Here is an 18,789-nt window from a genome sequence, read left to right as displayed (position 1 = left end):
GCGGTGCGGTGCGGTGCCAGCAGCCCGGTGCGGGGCTGGCGGCCCCGTTCACCGCCGGCGGCCCGGTTTATTGGCAGCGGCCCCGTTTACCGCCGGTAGCCCCGCTTATCGCCGCACCCCGTTTGTTACCGCACCCCGTCTGTTGCCGTACCCCGCTTACCGCCGGCGGAGCGGCCGCACCGGAGCCGCACCGAGGCCCCGGCCCTCGGCGGCCGCGTGCTCCCGGCCCCGGCCCCGCTCCCACCGGCCGGAGCCGCCCCGCGGGGGGGGGCCCCGTCGAGCCCCCGGCAGCCGCGCCCCGGCGCAGGGCCCGCCCGGTGCGGGCGGCAGGCCCCGCGCCGGCGGCTCCCTCCCTCCCCCCTCCTCCTCCTCCTCCTCCGGTCCGGGCCCCCGGAGCCGCCTGCCGGGAGCGGGGCGGAACCGGGACCCCCCGAGGCGGGGTGGGGGTGGCTCCGAGGGTCCCGCTCGGGGCTCCCCGCGGTCCCTCCCCGTCCTCCGCTGGGAGCCCCCCAGCAGAACCCCCGGGGCAAAGCAGCGCAGCGCCAGGACCCGCCGGGAGGGCACCGAAAATCAAATCACGGCACAGGGAGGCGACAGCTGACGGCAGCACGGCAGTGTTACAGGGCAGACTACCAGCGGAGCGGGGTGGCGAGGTGATACAACCGCACGGAAAGCGAGCGGGACTCTTACATGGCACCGGTTAGAGGGCGGGTGGGGCTTTTTTTTCCTTTTTCTTCAACTTTTTTTTTTTTTTTTTTTTTTTTTCCTTTAATACGTCGAAGTTGCCCAGACTGGTCCAGTACGACATCGTGGAGCCCTGCAGGGGCGCGCAGCATGAAAACGCTCCGCGCTGCGGCGGGGTGCTGCGCGCACGAGCCGGGGCCGGCCGCGTCACCGAGCGCACGGGGCGCCGCCGCAGCGGGAGAATGGCTCAGAGAAAGCGGGGCCCGGGGGGGGGGGCGGGCGACGAGGGGACGGGGGTCCTGCCGCCGCAGGGGGGGCGCCCAGGGGGTCCCGATCCACGCAGGGTGCGACGGCGATCGGCAGCCCCGCAGCTGGGGGCTCCCAGCCCCGCGCCGCGCACCCGGCACCCGTCCTGCGTGGGGACGAGCTCCGGCACAGCCACGGGTGCCAGCCCAGCCGGGGGGGGGGGGGTCTGGGACCCTCAGCGGTGGCACCGGAGGGCCCCGGGCGCAGCGCTCGCCCACCCCGGGGCTTGCAATGGGCCAGAGCCCCCGCAATGTGCCCAGCAGCGGAGAGGAGCGCCTGGGCAGCGGGGCTGCAACCCGCGGGGAGGGGGCACCCCGGCCGCACCAACGCCCCCCCTCCCGTGGCTGTTGTGGGTGGGACGCCTGCGTGGGAGCTGCTGGCGCCGTGCAAGCCCGTGGGTGCCCCGCTGCAGCCTTCTGGCACCCCAAGGAGAGGGACGGGCATCGGGACGGGGTCTGGTGAGAGGCGTGGGGGCAGCTCCGTCCCGCGGCGGGGCCCCTGGTAGACCTGCTACGCAGACTGGGGACGGCTCCCGCCGCTCGCGGGCGTTCGCTTCCTTCGCAGCTCTCAGGGGCACAAGGGCTGAGCACGGCCAGGAGGGGACATGGCCCCGGCAGGGAGGAAGCCCCCGGCCCCGCTCACCCCACAGGGGGCGAGGAACCGGGCAAGGACACAGCTGTGTGCGGCGCAGCGGGCCCCGAGCCTGCCCCGTGCACGCGCGTGGCAGGCGCCGCACCCTGGGGACCCGCGGGGCCGAGCGGATTTTCATGCTGTCTCCAGGACTTGATATCAGCGTGGACCAGTCTAACATCTCGCAGGTTTTTTTCTACTGGCTACTGGAATGCGCTCGTTTGGCTTAGGGGTCCTCAATGTCGAGAAACTCTTGCTTGGGGGGGGCCATGCCGCGGTACCAGGCGCACGAGCCGTCGCTCCTCTTGATGCAAGCGTAGTGCTTCGCCTGCCGCCCGCCCACGATCTTCTCCATCGCCCAGTCTGTCCAGAGACACTCGTCCGAGGAGGAGACGAAGCACGGGATGGAGAGGCAGCGCGAGATCTGTGCACAGCAGAGACCGTCACCACCCGCCCCGGGACAGGGGGCAGCTCCCTGTCACCCACCCACCCACCCAGCCCCGGGCCAGGCTGCCCTCGATGGGGGGCACAGTGCCGGGGGGACCGAGGGAAGCCCCTGGTGCAGGTCCCAGGGCTGGGGTTGGTTCCCGGCCGGCAGCAGCCCCGGCAGGGCACGGCGCAGGAGGCCCGGAGGCTCAGCCACACGCCGTGCCCCGCGCGGGACGGCCCAGCCGGGTGCTGCCAGCCCCGCCACGCGCCGGCCGCGGGCGCTCACCTTGCACTCGCAGCCCATCTGGTACCGCTGGTTGAGGCTCTTCTTCTGGGTCGGGCTCAGCGAGTCCCAGGTGGCGACCAAGTCGCACAGCGTGATGTGCATCTTGCCGTTGCCCTCTGACTTGCCTGGGGACACGGAGCCGCTCAGACCGTCCCCACCGGCGCCCCGAGACCCCGCAGCAGGCACCGGGTGCCCGGGGGCCGCTCCTCCCTGCCCCTGCCGCAGCCGGGGCCGCGCTCCCTGCCCGCCGCCTACCTGCGATGAGGTACTCCTTCTTCCCTCCCGTGTCCAGCGGCTGGCCGCACACCGCTGTGGACGGCGCCGTGTAAATGAACTCGATGTCCTTGTCAGGGCCTTTAAACATCTGGGGAGAGAGCGCACGCGTGAGCGGCCCCCCGCTGCCTCTCCCTGCCCGCCCCAGGCCCAGGCACCGTGCCCCATACCTTGATCTGCTTGACTTCATACTGGATTCGCTTGATGGGATTCCCGTATATGTCGTTCCCCGAATCCACCTCCTTCGCAGAGACGGCCTTTGCTCGGATCACTGCAACAGAGGGGGCAGAGCTCAGCAGGGGTGGCTGGGGACAGGAGGTGCTGCTGGCACCACGTGCCCCTGCCCGTGCCGGGGGCAGTGCAGAGCTCCCGGTGCCGCTGCCCTGTGTGGGACGGACTCGCTTCTCTCCCCGTCCCACCGGGCACCAGACCATGCACCCACCCAGCTGCCTGTGGAGCTGCTGTCACGTGTGGTGCCCAAAGGGACGGCGCTGGCACGCGCAGCGCAGCGACGGGCAGCGCTGCAGCAGCACCCTCACCGGGGGGGGGCACGGAAAGGTCAGGGAGCAGGGGTCAGGGAGCTCCCCGGCCCCTCTGCACCCAACAACGGGGGCACGGCGTCCGTCCCTGCCCGGGGCCAGGCTGTCCCTGCACCATGCAGCCAGGGCACCGTGTCCCTGCCCAGCCCCAGGGGTGCCCCGGTCACAGCGGGGCGATGCTCGGCTGCCAGCTCCCTGCCAGATGTCGGCTACTGGCACGCGGAGCCTCCACGTCATGCAGGCACCGAAACCGCATCCGCCCCGCGCCGCTTCCTGCCCTCGCAGCCTGCAGCAATAACCCGGCCGGCTGCACGGGGATGCTGAAGGCCGGGGCAGTGGAAAAACGCAGCCAGGTACGGGGGTTGGTGAGCTGACCCCTGGGCAGCCTGGGCAAAGACACCGGACCTCTGCACTGGGCTGCGCCCCAGCCTGCTGTCCCTGACCCCCACTTTCGGACCCCCCCCTTTCCCTACAAGACCTGTGCAAAATGCGGCTCCCCGTAGGGCAGCACCCACCCGGGAGATGGGCCGTGCCCTGCAAGCTGCGGGAGGGGACCGGAGTGTCCCGCTGCACCCCGCGCAGGCACTGCCCCCCCACCACATGCAGCGGCACTGCCGGCAGCAGGACGGGCACGGGTATGGCCGGGGGCACACACCAGGCCCCCGAGCGCTGTGCCTCGCCCCAGCCCCTCACTCCATGCCGAGGGACAAGGCCGGGTGCCCCCGAGCCAGCGAGGCCGCAGTGCCCCGGAGCCCAGGTGAGCAGGGGCAGGGGAGCGATGCGGGGACAGCTCTGCAGCGGAAAGGTCCCCGGGGTCACCCCGCCAGCACAGCCCAGGGACACGGGAACCACACGTGAGCGCCCAGCACATGGCAGGGACCTTCCCAGCGGGCGGGCAGCCAGCTCACCCTCACTCACAGCTCGGGATGGGGCAGCTGCTTGGGACCCGCTGCACAGGTCTCGGCCGATCCCAGGTCCCTGCGCCGAGAGCTGCAGCCCTGCACCCTGCCTGCCTCCCTCCAGGGCCACCGGGAACCCCCTCATGGGGACAACGAGGTCCCTTCTGCCCCATCATGCGGGGGGCTCACGGGGCACCCTCACAGCTGGGGAGGGGGCCTGGCAGAGGGCAGGGCTCCCTGCTGTGCCGTGGGGTCCCCAGAGGGGCCAACCCCTGTCTCTCGGGGTACCCAGTGCCTGGGCAGCCCCTGCACGCGTGTCCCTGGGGGTCGGAAACGGGGAGCTGTGTTGGCTGGGGCAGGCTCCAGCTGAGCTGGGGCACACGGGTCATGTCCCCACAGAAAGGTGCTGGGGGACGCAGCAGAGCTGGGCAGCCTGGGGACGTGCATGGGGCCGCTGCCAGCCCTGCTGCCCCAGAGGTTGCCTTCTTTAGCCTGGCACAGCACGGAGAGGGGATCTGATCGCGCTCTATAAATACAGCGGGGCGAGCCGGGCACGCAGACGAGCTATTTAGACTCAAGGTCAGCGCTGGCACAGTAAGCGCTGACTCAGTTTACTCTGGAAAGGAGAAGGCGGCCACCAGCACAGGCAGGGGACAGGGAAGAGACTGCCCAGGGCAGCAGCCCCTGGCCGAGGCAGGGCACCCAGTGCCCGTGGCCGTGCCAAAAGCCCCAGCTCGCTCCTCGCGTGTGGCAGGCGGTGGGGTCAAACCCCTGGGCGCAGACCCCAGCCCAGGTCCCCGGCCCCAGCTGGAGGAGCTCTGCTTGGCAGGGTTCAGTCCCTGGGCCCTGTGGGGCCAGCCCAGGCTCCGTGTCCATGAGCGCACCCGGCCCACCGCGGCCCCGCTCCGTGCGCCTGCGGTGTAACGTCGGTGCCGGCAGCCCCGAGAGCCAGAGCCGCCTCCTGCCCGTGGCTGCAGGCGTGGGGGACGGTTACTGGTTCAGTGGGCTCCAGCCGTTTCCATTCACGTGCTGATGAATCACTTGACAAAAATGCAGCCCAATTCTAGGCGGATTTGTTCTGAACAGTGCGGCTTTGTGGAGGGGACGGCTGCGCTGTGCTTTCCCCGCCAAGACCCCAGCGGCGCAGCCAAGCTGCTCCGCAGGCCAGGAACCAGAGCAGAGCAGGGACGAAGGGAGGCAGCGGGGGGAAGCCCAGGTGGGGAGGCGCAGCTGAGGTCCCTGGGGAGGAGGAGGGTGGCACACGACCCAAGGACCCAAGCGCCTGGGGAGCGGCACCTGGGCCTCCCCGGGTCTCCACAAAGGCTGGATGGCGTGGAGGCTGAGGCTCTGCCACGGCTGCCTCACCCTGCGGCAGAACCGAGCCAGAGGCTCCTGCAGGTCCCAGGCACAGGCGCGACCCCCCCGGCCTGGCTGCAAGGCACAGCCACCTCCCTCCCCCTGCAGACCCCATGCCCAGGGGGGCAGCGTGTCCCCTCGCCGTCCTCTGAGCAGAAATTCCCGTGTTTGCCCTTAGCTCGGCACCCTGCACAAAAGCTGCTGCCTAAGCACCTCCGTGCCCGCAGCCGTGCCTCGGGAGCACCCCAGCCCCCGCCCGCAGCGTGGGGCTGTGACCCCCCCTGCCCCGCGCCCGCTGGCTCGGGGGATGCGGGGCCGGGATCCAGGTGCTTGCCATGACCCCGCTGCGCTGACACAGCACGGCCCCAGCAGCGCTGGCACCACAGCACCGGCCCTGGGAGCCACACCGGTCCTGGGCGCTGGGGAAGGCGAGGGGGGGCTTCTCCCTTGGGCTGGGGAGGGTCCTGGTGGGACTCAGGCAGGGCCGTCACTGCAGTGCGTGTGCTGGGGACCACTTGTGCTGCTTGTGGGCACGCGGCACCTGCTTGCCATGAGCGATGCAAAAGCCCCCTGCGACAGAGTGGGGGTGCCCAGCGCCTGCACCAAGCACCCCGGCCCCTTGCCTCCCCGGAGCAGCTTCCCCCAGCCCGGCAGCCGAAGCCATCTCCTCAGCTGTGTCGCAGACACCCTAAAACGTGCCACCAGGAGCTCGGTGGGTGTTCGCCGGGACGTGGCAGCTTCCCACCTTGACCAGCCCGGGCTGGACAGGACCCAAGGCCTGGAGCAGGGACGCTGTAAAGGCCCGGGCACCCCTCAGCACACCAGTCCCTGTACAACAAGGAATGGCCCCGCGCTGGGACACGTCCACCCCCTCTGGCTGGGAGACGAGCACGCGACCAGCTGGGACAGACCACGGCTGAGGGGCAGCTCCAGGAGTGGAGCCGGAGGCAAAGGGTGTCACCCGTCACCACAAAACCCACCGGCACATCGTGCCAGGCTACACCTTGCTGTCCGTCACGGCCTCCCCTCTGCTCCCTGTCTGCCCCAGGGCCTGGGCCGCAGCTCCCTGCGAGGGCTGAGGCCACGTGGGATGAGCAGGAGGACAAGCTGGTGCCCTGTGCTGGGGGGTGGCCGTGGGGCGTGCAGGGCCACCAAGCCGGGTCCCTGCTGCGGGCAGCCCCTACCGCAGCAGGAGCCTCCACAGGCACACGGTGCAGGCATGCCCCCAAGGTGCTGCAGGGAGATGCGGCAGCCCCGGGTTCTCCTGGGGGAAGGAAGAAACACGTCTTGGAAGTGTGTGCGGGTGCTGCCTTGCAGCGGGGGGCGAATCCTCCCATCGCCTGCCCCAGCTCCAGAGGTCCCGCTGCGCTTGCCCCAAGGGCTCAGGGACAGCACGAGGTGCCTCAGCCCCCGGAGCCCCCCTCCCAGCCAGGGGCACTGCGAGCAGCAGCCCCTTCCCGGGACATCCTGCCCCAAACCCACCGCATGGCCCCCGCCCGCAGCCGCCTGGGAAGCGTGGGTGCCCGCAGAGCACGGGAAGCGCTCCCGGCTGAATGGCCGGGGAACAAAGCTCCCTTCTCCGGGGCTGCTGGCAGCGAGCGGAGCCGAGGGGCCTCCTGCCAGTGCCAGCCCTGCCCGCTGCCTGCCCGGCCCCGCTGCGAGTGCAGCCCCGGGGTCACTGCAGCCCAGCACGGCACCGGCAGAGCCGGAACGCAGCGAATTGTCCCCAGGGAGCGGCTCCTCCGGCCCAGCCCTGCCAGCATGGGCTGGGGCCAGCCCCAGGCACCTGCCTGAGCCCAGGGCGCAGAGCAGGGCACCGCAGCCCCAGCACGCGGCCAGGGCAGCTTTGAGCACGCAGAGGCCGGGGGATGAGGAGCGGCTCGGGCAGGGCGATGGCGGCTGGGGCTGGGCCGGGCTCCTCTTGCTCACAGCAGCTCACAGCAGGAAGCGCCTGGGCTCAGCCCCAGCACCCGCGGGGAGCCCCAGCACCAGCCCCGCGTCCCGGCCCCGCAGGCAGGAGGAAGCGCCTGCGCCAGGCCCCGCTCGCCCACCGGCCTGCGCGGTTGCTGCAGCGAGCGCAGCGCTCCCGATCGCGGCCTGCGTCATCCCGGCTCTGACGGGAGCGGGACGGGGCCCAATCAGCGGCGGCCCCGAGCCGTCAGCCCACGGCCCCGCTGCCGCAGCTGCACGGGAAGGGCTGGGACCGGCGGTGGGAGCTCCCGGCCGCGCGAGCACAGCGCAGCAGGGCGGCACCGGGGCTGGCGGCCTCCCGCCCGGCCACAGCTCGGCAGGGCCTGCGGGGCAGCGCTGCCCCCGGGGCCATCAGCGAGGGCCGGTCCCACCTCTGTCCCCCAAACCTCCTCCTCGCCCCGGTCCCTGCCTGGCCACCAACAGCCCTCGCCATTCCCACCCCGATCGCTGCGCCCCATCGCGAGGCACCGAGCCCTGGGACAGCCACCATCAGCACGGCACTGCCAGGGGCTGGATCCAGGGGGCACCCGACCCAGGTAGCAGGCCAAGCACCCACTCTCTGGCTGTCCTGTCACCCTTGGCACTGCCCCACACACCTCTCCAGGGCCATCACTGCCGCACAGAGACAAAACCACAGCCCAAGCATCACCTCCCTCGCCCTATGCATCTCCACGCTGCGCGAGAAGCAGGAGCTGGGGCTTCTGCTGCTGCAGCCCCCAGCCCGGCCACGTCCCCAGCTGACACCCGAGCAGCACGGGCAGAGCAAACCCCAGCAGGCAGAGAGCAGCTCCTGTGGGCACAGCACACGGGGCAGCTCCGCACCCACGGACCCGCTGAGCCCTTGAGCCCCACAGAAAACTGCTGCCCGTCTCCCTGGCCAGGAAGCGTGAGCGTAGAGAGGCTGGGTCACTTGTCCCAAGCTGCACAAGTCTCCAGCCGCGGTGACGTGACTCCCAGCCCCTCTGGCACCCCGTGGCCAGCAGCAGAGCCACATCCCGCTCTCACCACGGTGCTGCCTGGAAACACAGCTCCGGGCTCCGGCTGCTCCGGTCCCGCTCCAAACCACAGGCGGTGCCTCACAGCCGGCTGCCAGGGCACGAGCGAGGGCAGGGCCCTGGGGTGGCACAGACAGATGGGGGCACATGGGCACGCACAGGGGGCACAGTGGGGAGCCCAGCGTGGGGGGGCACAGCCTCCCCCATCTGCTCTCTGCCCCTGTGCCCAGCAGGCGGTGTTTCTGTGGGGCTGCCACCAGTGCCGCAGGCAGCAGAGGAGACCTGGCAGGGGAAGCAGCAGCAGCTCCCAGGCCCAGGCCAGCTCCCCCCGGGGAGGGAGCGGGCTGCGAGCCTCCCAGCTCCAGAGGGAAGATGAGACGGGAGCCAAAAGGGCAGGGATCACAGGCTGCAGGGACAGGGCTCCTGTTGCATGGGAGGAGAAGGCTGGCGAGTTCCTGCCAGGATCAAACCCTGCTCGCCAGCAGCCAGAGCTGTTCCCAGCTGGGGTCAGACAAGACCAAACCCATCCACAGCAGCTGGGAAGGGACTCGGGCTGGGAGCCGGGGGGTGCCAACACCGGGGGTGGCACAGCCTGGGAAGGGGCTGCCAGGGCAGGGTGGGCTGCGAGCACCAGCAGGGCAAGCACCTGCCAAGCAACTGCCGCCTGGCCCCGGCTTCGCCCTCCTTGGGACTGCCGAGACAGCCGGGACGCCGAGACAGACGGTGCGTGACTCAGCTGCTGAGTCACGGCCTGAGCCGGCACCCGGGAAGGGCAGGGTAAGTCACCAGTGCTCCGGAAAGATGATCCCGACGTGAGTGTGACACGAGCGTGACAGGAGGCTCAGCCCTGCTCCCGGAGCAGCTGCGGGGCATCCGGTGTTCCAGGGACACCGGCTCAAGCGGCAGCTCTGAAACTCCAGTGCTCCATTTTGTCTCGAAAACTCCCCGGCCCCAGCGTGCGTCGCAGCGCACCGTGCCACAGCCAGGCCTGCGAGAGCCGGGCACGGGGGGCAGCTGCCGGGTGCTGCGGGGATTCACCCTCGCGGAGCAGAAACGTCGCGAGCGGGGCCTGGAAGGGGCGAGGGGAGCCCGGGAATCTGTCAGGAGCATCCTGGCTCCAGAGCAGGGGACGGGGCAGGGCCGTGCAGAGGCGCGGGCTGCCTAAGTGTTTGGGAATGCTACCTCTCCAGCTGAGCCTGGGAACAGCCCCGCAAAGGAGAGCGTCAGGAACTGGGGCAGGTCTGTTTGTTTAATACGTTAAAATTTAATAAGGGCATTATTCATAGAAAGAGGAATCCAGATCCCGGCGCTGCCAAGCCCTCCCTTTCAGCAGCATCCAAGCCGAACAAAGTGGGACGGGGGAAAGGAAATGCCTGGAAATAAGGAACAGACGGGAGGTGGCCGAGCCCGGCGCTGCTGGCTCTCTGGGGCCGGGTGCTGGCTCCGCGCTCAGGACCGCTCCTGTTGCTCTGCGCAGGACCCGGGGCGCCCGCGCTGCCCCCGGGGCTGCCGGCTCCCCGCGCTGCCACGTCCCAGCCTCCGCTCCCCGCGGCTCCGCGGGCCCGGCTCCTCCGCGCCCCCGGGAGCCGGGAGCCGAGCCCCGGGCCGGGCCCTGCCGCGGGGAGCCGGGACCGAGCCGCGCTCGGGCCGGAGGCGGCGGCGGCCCCGGGGAGCGCTGCGGAGCGCAACCGAGCGGTCCCCGCCGGGCCGGCGAGAGGCTCGGGGAGCCGCGGACACACCCCGGGCGGGCGGGCGGACGGACGGACACACAGACAGCTCCCGGCCGCGCATCCGCGCCTGCCGACACACCCCCGGGCCGGGCCGAGCCGAGCCGCCGGGCCCCGCACACGCGTGGGGCTGCCGGGCAGGTGCCGCGGGGCTCGGCCGGGACCGGGACCGGGACCGGGACCGGGACCGGGACCGGGACCGGGACGCTCCCTCCCTCCCTCCTTCCCCCGCCGGGCCGGGCCGTGCCGGGCCGCCCCGCGCCAACTTCCCGCCCCCTCCCCGGGAAGTTTGTCCGGGCCGGGCCGGGCCGGGCCGGGCCGGGGCTGCCCCGGGCCGGGGCTCGGCGGGGACAAAGCGGGCGCGGCGGCGGCGCTCACCTACGTCGGCGTTGCAGAAGGCCTGCTGCGGGTGGATGGGCGAGCAGCTGCAGGCGTCGGCCGGGCGGGCCCTGCCGAGCAGCAGCACCGCCAGCCAGGCCAGCAGGCCGGGCAGCGCGGCGGGCATGGTGCGGCGGGCTGCGGGCTCAGCGACCCGGCCGACAAAGCCTCATCCACCGCCGGGCCCGGCCGAGCCGCTGCCGCCGCCGGAAAGTTCGGGTCCGCCGCCGCCGCCGCCGCCGCCGCCGCCGCCCCGGCCCCTCGCTGCTCTCCGCCGCCTATCTCCGGAGGTGGTGGCTGCCCCCGGCCGCCGCCGAGCCTCGCGTTTTAATGCGCTCCGGGGATTCGCTGCTCCTCCTCTGCATGGCGCGGGGCCAGCCCGGCTGCGCGCTGCTCCCGCCCCTCCGCGGGATGCGGCTCCGCGCCGAGCTCGCCCCCCCCGGCCCCTCCGCCCCGCCCGGCCCCGCCGCCGGCAGCGGGCAGCGGGCACCGGGCGCCGGCAGCCCCACGACGCCCCGGCCCCGGCCCCGGCCCGCAGCCCCCGGCCGCCAGCGGCCGCCCCGGCCCCGCCGTCCCGGTCCCGGGCGGGGCCGCGGAGCAGCCGCCGAGGGGCAGCGGCCGGGCCCGGGATGCCCGCGGCCCCGGGAGGCCGGCACCGGGACGGGACGGGACGGGACGGGAGGGGACGGCGCGGGGGCAGGAGCCGGGCCCTGCTCGCAGACCTGGCGCCGGGCCCGCAGGCGAGGGCTGTGATTATGTCTGTGCCCAAGCATTTCCTCTCCTGCCGCCTCCTCCGGCTCATCTCGCCCCCCTCGCCTGCTCCCCTCCTTCCGCTCCCACCTCCTCCCTCTGAGGGGCACGGCCGGCCCGTGACCATCACCGGGGGTCCTGCACGGCTCCGACGTGCCCGCAGCCCTCCGGCCCCTTCCCCATGGCCCGCAGCCCTCTGGCCTGGAGCACGTCTCCAAAACTCCCCGCCTCGTCCCTGCCCTGGCTGCATCGCTGCCGGAGGTGCTGGGGTGCTGCCGGCCTCCCCGTACCCGTCCTGCAGCGCCCAGCGGTGCGAGCAGGGAGCCCGGCTCTGCCCCCGGGCAGGGCCACGCAGCTTCCGAGCGTGGCCAAGCCGGGCACCGCAGGCACACGCTGGCGGGGACGGCCAGCACTGCGGCCACACAACCTGCTCCTGAGGCAGCCTCTCGCCGCGGAGCTGGGCCACTACGGCTGCCCGCGTCTGAAGGAGGTGTCAGAGCCTCTGGACCTTTAGGATGAGAAGAAACAGTAGAAATGCGGGCAGCAAAACCCAGTCCGAGCCCTGCTTGAGCTGGCAGGGAACCTGTGGGAGGTGAATTGTGCTCCTGCTGCTGGGCTGCTGGGATGAAACCTGGCGGTGGGGCTCCAGGCCCCCGGCCTCGCCGCAGGGCGCTGGGCTGGCAGAGGCTGTGGCAGCAGGGGCCTGGCTCTGAGAGCTCCGCAGGGCTGGGGGGCACAGGGACCGTACAGCCTGGTCCCGTTTGTGCTGTACGGCCCCGGCAGCCCCCCAGCCCCTGGGGTCCAGCAGCCCGAGGAGGGGCGAGGTGGGGTCCTGCCAGCTCTCAGAGACAAGGGCCAGGCTGGGGCGGGAGGGGATGTGGTGCTGCAAAGCCCCACTGCCCGTGGGGCAAGGGGGGACAGCCAGGGACAGCCCCGGGGCCAAGATGGGTGCTGCAGGGCCCTGGGCCAGGCCAAGGAGCTGAGCTGAGCGTGGCACAAGTGAGGGCAGAGCGGCCACCACAGGCAGCTGGCACGGGCAGGGACGGGGCCGGCACTGCCCCACGTGCTGGGAGCAGGTTGGTGCCCCCAGACAAGCGCATCCGCTCGCAGCCCAGCGCCCCGCCGTGAGTCATTGTTGTTTGGGCTAAATGGAAACACATGTCCAGCTGTTAACGTGGTTCTTACGCAGCTCTCCAGAGATGCTGGACACTGTAAACAGGGGCAGAGCAGGGGGATGGGAAAGGGCCAGCCCGGCTGAGCTCTCCGGAGGCCGCCGGCTCCTCCCTGCACGCCTTGCCGTGGGTCCTCCCACCCGAGCACAGCACCACTGCCCCAGGAACGGGCCCCCCGCTCCCCGGACACCACCGGACCCTGCAGCTGGGGCAGCTGGGGGTGGCACGGGGGCCAAGGGACCCGCCTGCATTGCAGCAGCCAGCCCCACGTGTGCATCCACGCAGCAGCACAGGCACAGAGCACGTGCCCGTACCGTGTGTGCATCCCACTATCACCCCAAACCTGCCAGAACGGGGAAGGAGCTGGCGCAGGCTCCCCCGTGCTGCTGCGCCGAAGCTGCGCGCTCCTGGCCCCCATTCCTGCCCTGGCCTCGCTCCTCCTGCGCCTCTCCCAGCGCAGCCGGGTGCAGGAGGGAAGGATGCGTGGGGAACGAGGCTCCACGCGTGGCCACTTACAGCCAGGGGCCTGCGACTGCCTGCAGCCCTCTGCCTAAACGAGGGGAGAGGCCGCACCATTTCTGGGGCCCACGGAGACGGGAGACGGGCACAGCAAGGTCTGGGGGCAGCAGCCAGGCTGGCACTGGTGCATTTGTCCCCTTGCAGCCCTGCTCCGAGCTCCTGTGGCAGTCGGGAGGGCACGGCCCCAGGGAGGGGTCTGGCTGCAAGGCCTCTGTCTGCTGCCTGCTCCTCGTGAGCCCAGCCGTGGAGCAATGGGATGTGGTGAGATGGGGGCTTCCCCTCAGTCCCTCCCACACGAAGCTTTCCCCAGAAAGCACAGGCCCAAGCAAACCGTTACCCATTCACGTACCACATGGTTTATGCGAAAAGGGAAGTAAAACCAGCTGACTGGTGAAAAACAGCCTGATGAAATCCCCTGCAGCTACCGTCTCGGCCAGCCCGCCCTCCCCTGCCCTGGCTGACACCCTGCTGTGGCCGTGTCCCCCCGGTCGTGTCCTAACCCAGGGACAGGTCTGGCCAACGTCCCCCTCAAGCACGCTCCTCCCCTCACATTCGTGGGGGACATGGGGACATTTGCCCCCACACCTCCCCTGTGCTCCCAGCGAGGTGCTGGGAAGGCAGGTCAGGGGCTCCCCCCCCCAGGACGCGCTGCTGGCACTGAGGGGCCCTTGTGCCCAGGTCAGGCCCTGTCCCCAGGTAGTTTTGGGGAAGGCGCTGCCCAAGGCCAGGGAGGCTCCCGATGGCACCAGGGAGCAGAGGCCAGCGCCGCCCCCGGGCACAGACCCGCAAGGGTGCGAGGACGGTGCCCTCACCCCGGGCACAAGCTGGCACAGGGCAGGCGAGCGGGGGCTCCGTCCTCGGCTGGAACCCAGAGCGCGGCTGCCACCGGCGCCGGCAGCCCGCGGAGGTGCCGGGCGCTGACGGCTGCAGCGCGGGGAAACTTCCCCGAGCCTGGGCTGGTGGCAGGCCGCAGCACCCTGTGGTGGCAGTCCTTTGCCACCAGGTGCCACTGCCGAAACACTCGCACCACGCATGCTGCAGCAAAGCCAACGCTTTACGTGGGACGCCGAGACCAACCACAGAGCTGGGAGCGCGGCGTCCCTCGGAGCGTGCGCCTCGCCGAGCGCAGGGCCTGCCCCGCAGCCCCCGTCCTCCCCGCCCCTCTGGTCCAGTGCAAAGTCTGTTAAATAAACTCAATGCCCTCGTATTTCACGCTCCCAATCCTGGTCTCTGGCAGGAGGAAGCGTCCGTCCAGCGTGAAGGCCATGATGTAGCTGGCGATCTTGCCGTTGTCCTCCTCTGACTTCAGCGCCACGATGATCTGGTCATCCGTGTCTGGGATGAACTTGAAGGAGGAGAAGCCGTGGGTGGGGACCACCTCACCCACCCGTCCCACCGTGATGTCCCCGAAGTCCTGGCTGGAGCTGAGCAGCAGGTTGGTGCCTCGCCGCTCGTCCGCCTTCTCGTTGTAGCGCTCGTGGCTGGCGCGGCGCGGCAGGAAGAACCAGCGCTGCAGCGTGTCGCTCCAGGAGGCCGACTCGTGGATCAGGTAACCTACAGCAGGGAGCGGGGTCTGGTGCCACGGGGCAGCAGCACCCCGCCAGGCTGCACAGACGCCCGCCTGCTGGGGCAGGACCCAGCCCCGCTCAAAAAGACAGCGCCGCGGGGAGGACAGCCACACGCAGACCAAAGCTGCGAACGTTTCCGCCTCCTCCTGCCGGGTGCTGGCCCCCCTCCCGCTGCCCCAGCACCAGCCGAGCCACCCGAGCTGCTCACAGGCAGGGCAAGCCCCGGCTTCCCCAGACTCCCTTAAATCTCACTCCGCTCCCGCTGCCCGTGGGGAGACCCCGGCCCCAGGCAGGGCGAGGGGCGCGCGGTGACGGGAGGGAGCCCGGCTCGGTACCTGGGGGTCGGATCCCAGCCGCAGCCCTCAGCGCGTTGTAGTTTGCCACCCAGCTCTCGTGGCCCACGTCGCCCTTGTAGCCGATGACCTTCACCCACTCGGGGTTCTCGTTGACCACCTCGCCCGTGGTCGTGGTCCACTCCTTGCCCAGGCCCCCCACGTACAGGTGCTCGTCCTTCACTGCCAGCCACTCCGCCTTGAAGCCTGCAGCGAGAGAGCGGCACGAGCCAGGCCGGGGCCCGGCCGGCACACGGATGTTAGGCCACCCCACGTCCCCGCTCCCCCGGGTGCCACAAGGGACAGCTCAGTGCTGCACGCAGCCCCCCCAGCCTGGCCAGGCTCGCGAGGTGACAAAGAGGCGCAAAGGGACGAGGGTTTCACTGCTCCGCGCCTGCAGCTTCAGGCAGAGCGAGCGGGGCGGGACAGGGGGGCTCACCTTTCCCCACGGTGCCGTCCCCATCCGAGAGGATCACCCAGGGCACCACCTTGCTGCCCTCGATCTGGTAGACCACCCCCGTCCGGTCATCCACGGAGTACAGCTTCCCGTTGAAGACGACGAGCTCCGAGAGCTCCATGCCCCTGCCCTTCTCGGCCAGGTGGGACCGCAGCACGCTCTCCTCTTTGTCCCATTCCACCGTCACGCTGTCCCCGCTGGCCGACAGCACCAGGTAGCCCTTCTTCAGGTAACTGAACCAGGTGTGCTCCTCAGAGCCCCGGGACTGAGTGTCCAGGTCCGCGATGACCCCGATGCGGTAGCGCACGCCCTCGGGGTTTCTCTGGGGTGGGGACAGCGGGTAGGTGTCATTGTAGCGGTCCTCTGCCCGCAGCCGGAGCTGCCAGTTGTGAGGATTGGGAGGGACGGGCCGCGCCGGGGAGGGCCGGTGCAAGCAGAAGAGCAGCAGCACGAAGCCCACGCAGGCTGACGACAGCACGATGGCCTTCCAGCGCGGTCGGAAGCGGGGGTCGGCGCCCTTGGTCATGGACGCGAGGACAGGCAGGCCGCCCACGCTGATCCGGAGGGGGCTCATAGACTCATTGCACGGCGGGACGGGCATCAGACTGGGGCCGAGGAGAACCTGGCAGCACAGAGGGGAAGCAGTGGGTGAGAGCTGGGGCCTGGAGCCCCACAGAGGCTGGGAGCGATGGCAGGGCACAGCCCCACGCGAGGGGGAGGCGGGCGGCCCCAGCCCCTGCCCCGCAGCAGAAGGCACCGCTGCACCGTGCAGGGCGGCAGCCGCCCCCCGAGGGCCTGCTTGGCTGCGGGAGCCCTTCCGCCATCCTCAGCCCCTCCTCATCCTCCCCCTTGGCCCCCCCAGACTGGGCTGAGCCCCAGCGTCCCAGCAGGCAGGCACAGCTGGCCCGGCACCGCTGCCCACCCAGAGGCCTGCAACGAACCAGGCAGGAGCGACCCCCGGGACCCACGTCGGGGCGTCCTGCTGGGCAGCGTCCCCGCACGGCCCGGGGAGAAGGAGGCTCGCTCACGGCAGCGCTCCGCGACCTGGCGGCAAGGACAGCCCTCGCCCCCTCGCCTCGGGAGCGCCGGCCGGGCTGCTCAGCTCCCGCGGTGGTGCCGAGCGCGCCCCCAGGCCCCGTGGGGACGCGGGGACACGTGGCAGCTCCGCCCGAGCAGGATGCCATTGCCCGAGCAGGAAGTGCAGCGCCCAGGTCCAAGGGACGCACACCCAGACCTGCCCAGCCCTAAAGTTGTTGTTTTTTTTTTTTAAAAAAAAGGTGGCAGTAGCCCCCTCCCGGCACCCCAGCCAGGCCCGTCCACGCTCACATCACCCCCCCGGGCAGGACATGGGCGGGGGGGCACCTTCAGCTCGCCCCAGGTGCACCCACCGGGGGGGTCCCGGCCGTGCCCCTTCGTGCTGCCTCTCTCCGCAGGGCACCGGGGACGTGGCAGCTCCCCGGGCTCCTGCAGCTCCGGGGGCTGCACAGGGAGCTCCCGGGGCTGCCCCGTGCCTCCCGTTCCCACCTCGCCCCGTGCAGCACGGGGACGGGACCCCCGCCGGGCAGCAGCCCCCCACTAGGGCCGGTCGTCCCCGGCGGCCGCACACCGGGCGCTGCAGGGCCCCAGCCCGGTGCTGGGCTCTCAGCAGGCCCAGGTGGCACCGATGCGGCACCGAGCGGGGGCGGGGGGGGGGCCGGCACCGGGCAGCCCCCGGGCACGGCGGGGCCGCGGGCACCGGGACGGGGCAGCCGGGGAGGGACGGCCCCGGGGCGCTGCGCCCACCGCGGGGGTCCCGCCGTGCACCGGCCCCCGACCCCCGGCACCCCGACCCCCGTCCCCGGGGGTGGCGGCCGGGCACCGGTGCCCGGGGCCCAGCGCCCCCGGGACCCCCCCGGGATTCCCCCGGGACCCCCCAGCGGCGCCCCCAGGCCCGCAGCGCCCCCGCCCGGGCCGCAGCCGCGGGGGCTGCGGTGCCACCGCCCCGGGCAGAGCCGCTCGGGCCCCCCCCGGCGCCCCCAGCCCGGCCCGGCCCGGCCCCCCGCGACCCCGCCGCCGCCGCCCCCCGGTGCCCCCAGCACAGCGGCCCCGGCAGCACCGACCCCACGGGTCTCCCGCTCCCGAGATCCCGGACCCGGCCCCACGGCCTCAGCCCCCGGTGCCCCCCCCGGTGCTCCGCTCACCGCGGCGCCGCCCGAGCGCAGCCGCCGCCGCCTCCCCCGCCGCGCGCAGCCGCTGCCGCCGCCTACAACTCCCAGCAACCCCCGCGCGCCGCCCCGGCCGCCGGCGGCGGCCAAACTACCCCGGGCCTCGCCCCGCGGGGCCGAAAACTACCGCTCCCAGCACCCCCCGCGCCGCCACCGCCCTCGCCGCTCAGCCCGCTGCACCGCGGGGCCTGCTGGGAGATGTAGTCCGCGCCGCGGCCTGCTCAGAGCTGGGGAGGCCGCTGCCGCTGCGCCCCGGAGCTGGGACGGAGCGGGACCCCCCCGCCACGCAGCCATGGGGGCCGCCGGGGCCTCGCACCGCACAGGGCCCGGGGGCTCCTTCCAGGAGCCCCCCCGGTACTCAGGAGGCTGCGGCAGGCGAACCTCCGGGGGGCTGCCCTGGGACTGGGGACAGAGGTGCCCAGAGCTCGTGTGTGCCCCGGGGGGGCTGGGGACGGCCCGGAGCCCCCCGGCACGGCCCCGTGTCCCCCTGGTCACCGCAGATCATCCCCAGCCACCGCCCCGCACCAGGGGCTGGGACGTGCCCAGTGCCCCCCGTCACTCGGCTGAGCTGTGCCGGGCAGGGAGCTGAGACCCATCCTGCCCGGTGCTGGGGGCAGTGTCCGGGGGTCTGCCCAGCACCGGTGCCCAGGGCACCCGAGGGAGTCCCGGCCCCGGTCAGGGCTCAGTGGGCTCCAGGACCCCGAGGGACGGGGCTGGTGGCTCTCCCAGCGTGGGGCAGACCCCGCTCCAGAGCAGAGCCGCAGCCTCCGGGGACCCTGCTTCCAACATCTGGGGTGCTTCTGGCCCGGCAGCCCCCCTTCCCTGTCCTGGCAGCCCCCCCTTCCCTGACCTGGCAGCCCCCCCTTCCCTGACCTAACAGCCCCCCCTTCCTTGTCCTACCAGCCCCCCCTTCCCTGACCTGGCAGCCCCCCTTCCCTGACCTGGCAGCCTCCCCTTCCCTGTCCTACCAGCCCCCCCTTCCCTGTCCTACCAGCCCCCCCTTCCCTGACCTGGCAGCCCCCCTTCCCTGACCTGGCAGCCCCCCCTTCCCTGACCTGGCAGCCCCCCCTTCCCTGACCTAACAGCCCCCCCTTCCCTGACCTGGCAGCCCCCCCTTCCCTGTCCTACCAGCCCCCCCTTCCCTGACCTGGCAGCCCCCCCTTCCCTGACCTAACAGCCCCCCTTCCCTGACCTAACAGCCCCCCTTCCCTGTCCTAACAGCCCCCCCTTCCCTGACCTCGGGCCCGTAACAGCAGTGGCGGCAGGCCCAGCGCTGCAGGCGCGCACATGGTTAACGCCGGCCGCCCGCGCTCC

General features: G+C 72.0%; 2 protein-coding genes across 3 annotated transcripts; both read right to left on the bottom strand.

Annotated features, from left to right (window-relative positions):
- Positions 1–598: 598 nt before the first annotated feature.
- On the bottom strand, positions 599–10,792 carry TIMP2 (TIMP metallopeptidase inhibitor 2). The gene is made up of 5 exons (XM_035568719.2): positions 10,474–10,792; positions 2,779–2,879; positions 2,591–2,699; positions 2,336–2,460; positions 599–2,044 (listed from the first exon to the last, which is right to left on the bottom strand). Exons 1-5 carry the CDS (start codon positions 10,598–10,600, stop codon positions 1,847–1,849), a joined length of 660 nt encoding a protein of 219 aa, XP_035424612.1. The 5' UTR covers positions 10,601–10,792; the 3' UTR covers positions 599–1,846.
- A 3,158-nt stretch (positions 10,793–13,950) lies between these two features.
- Positions 13,951–17,535, bottom strand: CANT1 (calcium activated nucleotidase 1). 2 transcript variants are annotated; one of them, XM_035568706.2, is made up of 4 exons: positions 17,452–17,535; positions 15,254–15,893; positions 14,818–15,021; positions 13,951–14,468 (listed from the first exon to the last, which is right to left on the bottom strand). In XM_035568706.2, the coding sequence occupies exons 2-4, from the start codon at positions 15,870–15,872 to the stop codon at positions 14,098–14,100; spliced, it is 1,194 nt and encodes a 397-aa protein (XP_035424599.1). In that variant the 5' UTR covers positions 15,873–15,893; positions 17,452–17,535; the 3' UTR covers positions 13,951–14,097. The 2 variants fall into 2 exon arrangements, with proteins under 2 accessions (XP_035424599.1, XP_035424601.1); XM_035568708.2 differs by having other exon boundaries at positions 17,371–17,467.
- Between the last annotated feature and the right edge of the window lie 1,254 nt (positions 17,536–18,789).

Source organism: Cygnus atratus, chromosome 18, assembly GCF_013377495.2.
Source record: "Cygnus atratus isolate AKBS03 ecotype Queensland, Australia chromosome 18, CAtr_DNAZoo_HiC_assembly, whole genome shotgun sequence".
NCBI classification, from domain to species: domain Eukaryota; kingdom Metazoa; phylum Chordata; class Aves; order Anseriformes; family Anatidae; genus Cygnus; species Cygnus atratus.
The sequence above is the reverse complement of the archived record's forward strand: the minus strand, read 5'-3'. Positions and strand labels throughout refer to the sequence as shown.

Coding starts and splice junctions, on each gene's coding strand:
- TIMP2 (XM_035568719.2), bottom strand. CDS start 10,600: ATGCCCGCCGCGCTGCCCGGCCTGCTGGCCTGGCTGGCGGTGCTGCTG. Junction 2,880..10,473: donor CTTCTGCAACGCCGACGTAG/GTGAGCGCCGCC, acceptor CCTCTGTTGCAG/TGATCCGAGCAAAGGCCGTC. Junction 2,045..2,335: donor AGATGGGCTGCGAGTGCAAG/GTGAGCGCCCGC, acceptor TGCTGTGCACAG/ATCTCGCGCTGCCTCTCCAT.
- CANT1 (XM_035568706.2), bottom strand. CDS start 15,872: ATGCCCGTCCCGCCGTGCAATGAGTCTATGAGCCCCCTCCGGATCAGC. Junction 15,022..15,253: donor GGACGGCACCGTGGGGAAAG/GTGAGCCCCCCT, acceptor CTCTCGCTGCAG/GCTTCAAGGCGGAGTGGCTG. Junction 14,469..14,817: donor GGCTGGGATCCGACCCCCAG/GTACCGAGCCGG, acceptor TCCCTGCTGTAG/GTTACCTGATCCACGAGTCG.